At 50.4% G+C, this 3,194-nt stretch overlaps 1 protein-coding gene across 1 annotated transcript; it reads left to right on the forward strand.

Moving 5' to 3' along the window:
• Positions 1–203: 203 nt before the first annotated feature.
• ODF1 (outer dense fiber of sperm tails 1) lies at positions 204–2,987 on the forward strand. Its single transcript, XM_009477777.1, has 2 exons — positions 204–442; positions 2,675–2,987. Exons 1-2 carry the CDS (start codon positions 204–206, stop codon positions 2,985–2,987), a joined length of 552 nt encoding a protein of 183 aa, XP_009476052.1.
• Positions 2,988–3,194: the final 207 nt, after the last annotated feature.

Consider the following 3,194-nt stretch of genomic DNA (forward strand, 5'->3'; position numbering starts at 1 on the left):
GGGCTGTGCTTCCCGTGGCGACTGCAGAGCTGTGATGTGTCAGCAGGCGCATGATGTCATAAGGTGCCTGCTGGAAGGCTGCAAGAGCACCTGTGGCTCCACTCACACACCCACCTCCACACAAAACTCTCGAGGCAATTTTTCCCCCCCCAGCAAGTGCAGGCTGCTACGGCCGCGCTTGTGCCCTGATTTGCAGTGTGACGATGTCGTTGCACAGTCGCCTTTTGGAAGACGCCAAGCAGGGTTTGAGGCAGGTGGAGAGAAAGATTCGGAGGCAGATGAGGCTGCTGGACCGGCACCTGCAGCAGCTCCGCGAGGAGCTGCCTGCATCCTGCCCACGCAGCCGGGCCCTGTGCCCCTGCTGCCTGCGCCAGCCCGACCTCTGCTCCTGGGAGAGAAGGGCCCTCACCGCAAGGCTGGATGTGGAGCGAGAACTGGGCAGGTAACAGATGCCTACCTGCTTTCCACCGGCATCAGCATCCTTTACGGCAGGGTGAAGGGAGATTTGGCATCGGTATCAGGAGCAAAGGTGGAAACAGATAAGCAAACAGGAGAGAAATAGCCGTTTGCAGAGAAATTAGTTGAAAGGGGAATGGGAAGGCGCGGCTTGTTCAGCCAGGCAGCCTGAGAGCCACGCGGGCAGCGCCCGCGCCAGAAGGGGTTTGGACTATGGCGCTGTGACATTAATCATCGTGCAAACTGTGTCCAAACTAAAGTACACAACTAGATCCAAAGCTGTTCAGCTGTGGAACAAAGTCCATCTTCAACACAAATTCAGTTTAAGTCTGTTAAACATGTTATTATCTTCACCAGTAGCGAAAATGTGCCTGGATGCGGTGGGGTGCAGCACGGATGCACCACAGATGTGTGTCCGTATTTTCCCGCCTCGTACAGTAGGAGGAATAAGTGTCGGGATTTCTACATCTCCATTTTGGCCACTGGTGTGATGATTTTATTTTGTTAATGGAGTTCAAGATTGACTCTAGTAGAGATAAAACCCAAAGGTAGCCTCACAGGGAGGGAGCTGTTGAATGATAAAACCATACCAGTTGGGTTAAGGCACAACCAAACATTGAGAGACCAGAAGGGCTAAGAAGTCCCTCAGTCAGCAGCAGCAGTGAGAGTCTCTTGCTGCATTTGTGGCATTGGTATTTTCTCCCCAAACTCAAGCTTCTGTTTGATTTCTCTTGTGTTGTGCCTGGAGAGGATGAGACCTTCATCTTGGCAATTAAAAATGTGACATTTTTGTTAACCCATAGAGCAGCAAGTATCGGCCCACAGTCTGCCACGTGAGTTATCTAGTGGGTGCAATAAAGTTAGAGGAAAAAGGAAAAAAGCATGACTCCTGGGTTAATTTTACACTTCAGCAAAACCAAAAGTTGCTGTGAGGTTACATTAAGCTTACCCTGTGACTGTGGCTCATGCAGGGCTGTTGAGTAGCCGATTTTGGATCCAGGCCCCCAGGTGCTACGGTGGCTGGTATCCATGTCCAGATTTTCATCAGTGCATTGGGTATCAGAGCTGGGCAGGCACAGCATCCCCTTGCAGAAGAACTGAACTCCAAAATCCCAGTGAAGGAATGGAAATTCAGTCTGAATGAAAGCTGGGAGGTCTCCAGACAGGCGCTGGGATGCTGGGGCATGCTCTCCCTGAGTGCTAAGCTCCCTGGCCCTGCCACATTCAGGACAACTCCCAAGTTTTAACACGAGTCCATACGGCTGGCATCTGAAACCACGCCACAGCAGGATTTCAGCCCATTACACTGGGGAATTCAACCATCTCCTTCCCATAAAAAAATGCCCAAAATGGCCTGAATGACTCTTCCCAGCATATTTATGCTCCTCTGACCAGCAATATAAAAAGACCAAAGGGGCAGGTAGAGGAGCCACTTCTCACAGAATACAGAAAATGCATCTCAAAATCACCACATGATGTTGAATCATTGCAGGCTTTAAATAGGATTGCTGAAACGGGTGTACCTTGCTAACGAACCACTCGTTAGGGACCTCTCACCTTAGTGGTCATGCCCGTTCCCTCATTGCTTGCCCTATTTCCTCTTCCGTCACACACATTATCTTTTTAATTTGGTGTCTTGTGTCCAATTTAGCTATTAGAATTCAGGTGACCCTTCCATTGTGTATTTTACAAATGGTTTGAATAAGAGCCAGCCTTCTGGTTGAGCAGAGTCACTGTTTGACAGTATTAGAAATCATTTTAATGGCTCAGTAAGCCTCCAGCCCAGCTCTGCTGGAGCATTTTGGGTTTTTTTGCCAGATGTGTCTCATCCACTGATTGCTTTAAACAAAACTCCTAACGGGAAAATGTGATCTATTGTAACTATCCGTTCAAAATGTAGGACAATGCGTAAGATGGACACGCATGGCTTAGTGGGTGTATGTACATGTGAAAGAGGAGCGCTGGCTTCTCTATATTTAGGTGAAAGAACTTTTCAGCTCCACAATTGCCCCATCCCGAGAGGGCACGTTGAAATACTCCTGACTGCTGCAGAGTGCAGGTGGGAGCTCCTTGTGACGGTGCAGACACCACCCCATGTGCTGTACGTCAGCACAAAGATGGATCCAACAGTTTCCTATTTACTTCTCTTGTCCTCAAGGCGGTCCACCCCTTCCTCTATGAGTTGGACTGAAAGGCTCTCCTCTTGTTTTTATTCCAGCATGCAAAGAAGACTTAACAGGATGATGAACTCTTCCCGTGATCACAAGCTCTTGGCTTTGATGGTTGTGGAGGGTTTTGACCCCAAGGAAGTCACTGTAACAGTGAAAGACGGGAAGGTGAAGGTGTTAGCAGAGCACAAGGAGGAGCGCACCACCTCAAGAGGAAAGGAGTATAACTACAGAAACATCATGAAGGAAATCAGCCTGCCGCCGGGGCTGAGGGAGGACGAGGTGACCTACTCGCTGGGACCGAATGGCGTTGTGAAGATCGAAACGGCACGCAAGTGCTACCCTTGTCCCCTGAGCCGCTGAGCTGCAGCAGGGAGCAGCACCCAGGCACGGCCATTCCTCTGCCACATCCCTCCTCCCCGATGGCTCTAGGTCTGCCCCGCTTACTGTGCACCAGCAGCTCTGCGGGCCTCTTCCGAAATAAAAGGCAGCACTCAGAGCAGGTGTGTGTGAGCCTCATTTCAAAGGGGTTTGATGGGCCAAAGGCGGGGGTGCCAACAGGGAAATGCA

The sequence above is a fragment of the Pelecanus crispus genome, chromosome 2, assembly GCF_030463565.1.
Source record: "Pelecanus crispus isolate bPelCri1 chromosome 2, bPelCri1.pri, whole genome shotgun sequence".
NCBI lineage: Eukaryota > Metazoa > Chordata > Aves > Pelecaniformes > Pelecanidae > Pelecanus > Pelecanus crispus.

Bases quoted from the DNA above. Each gene is read 5' to 3' on its own strand.
- ODF1 (XM_009477777.1), top strand. From the start codon at position 204: ATGTCGTTGCACAGTCGCCTTTTGGAAGACGCCAAGCAGGGTTTGAGG. The intron at 443-2,674 runs GTAACAGATGCC...TTTTTATTCCAG, and splicing joins GTGGAGCGAGAACTGGGCAG to CATGCAAAGAAGACTTAACA.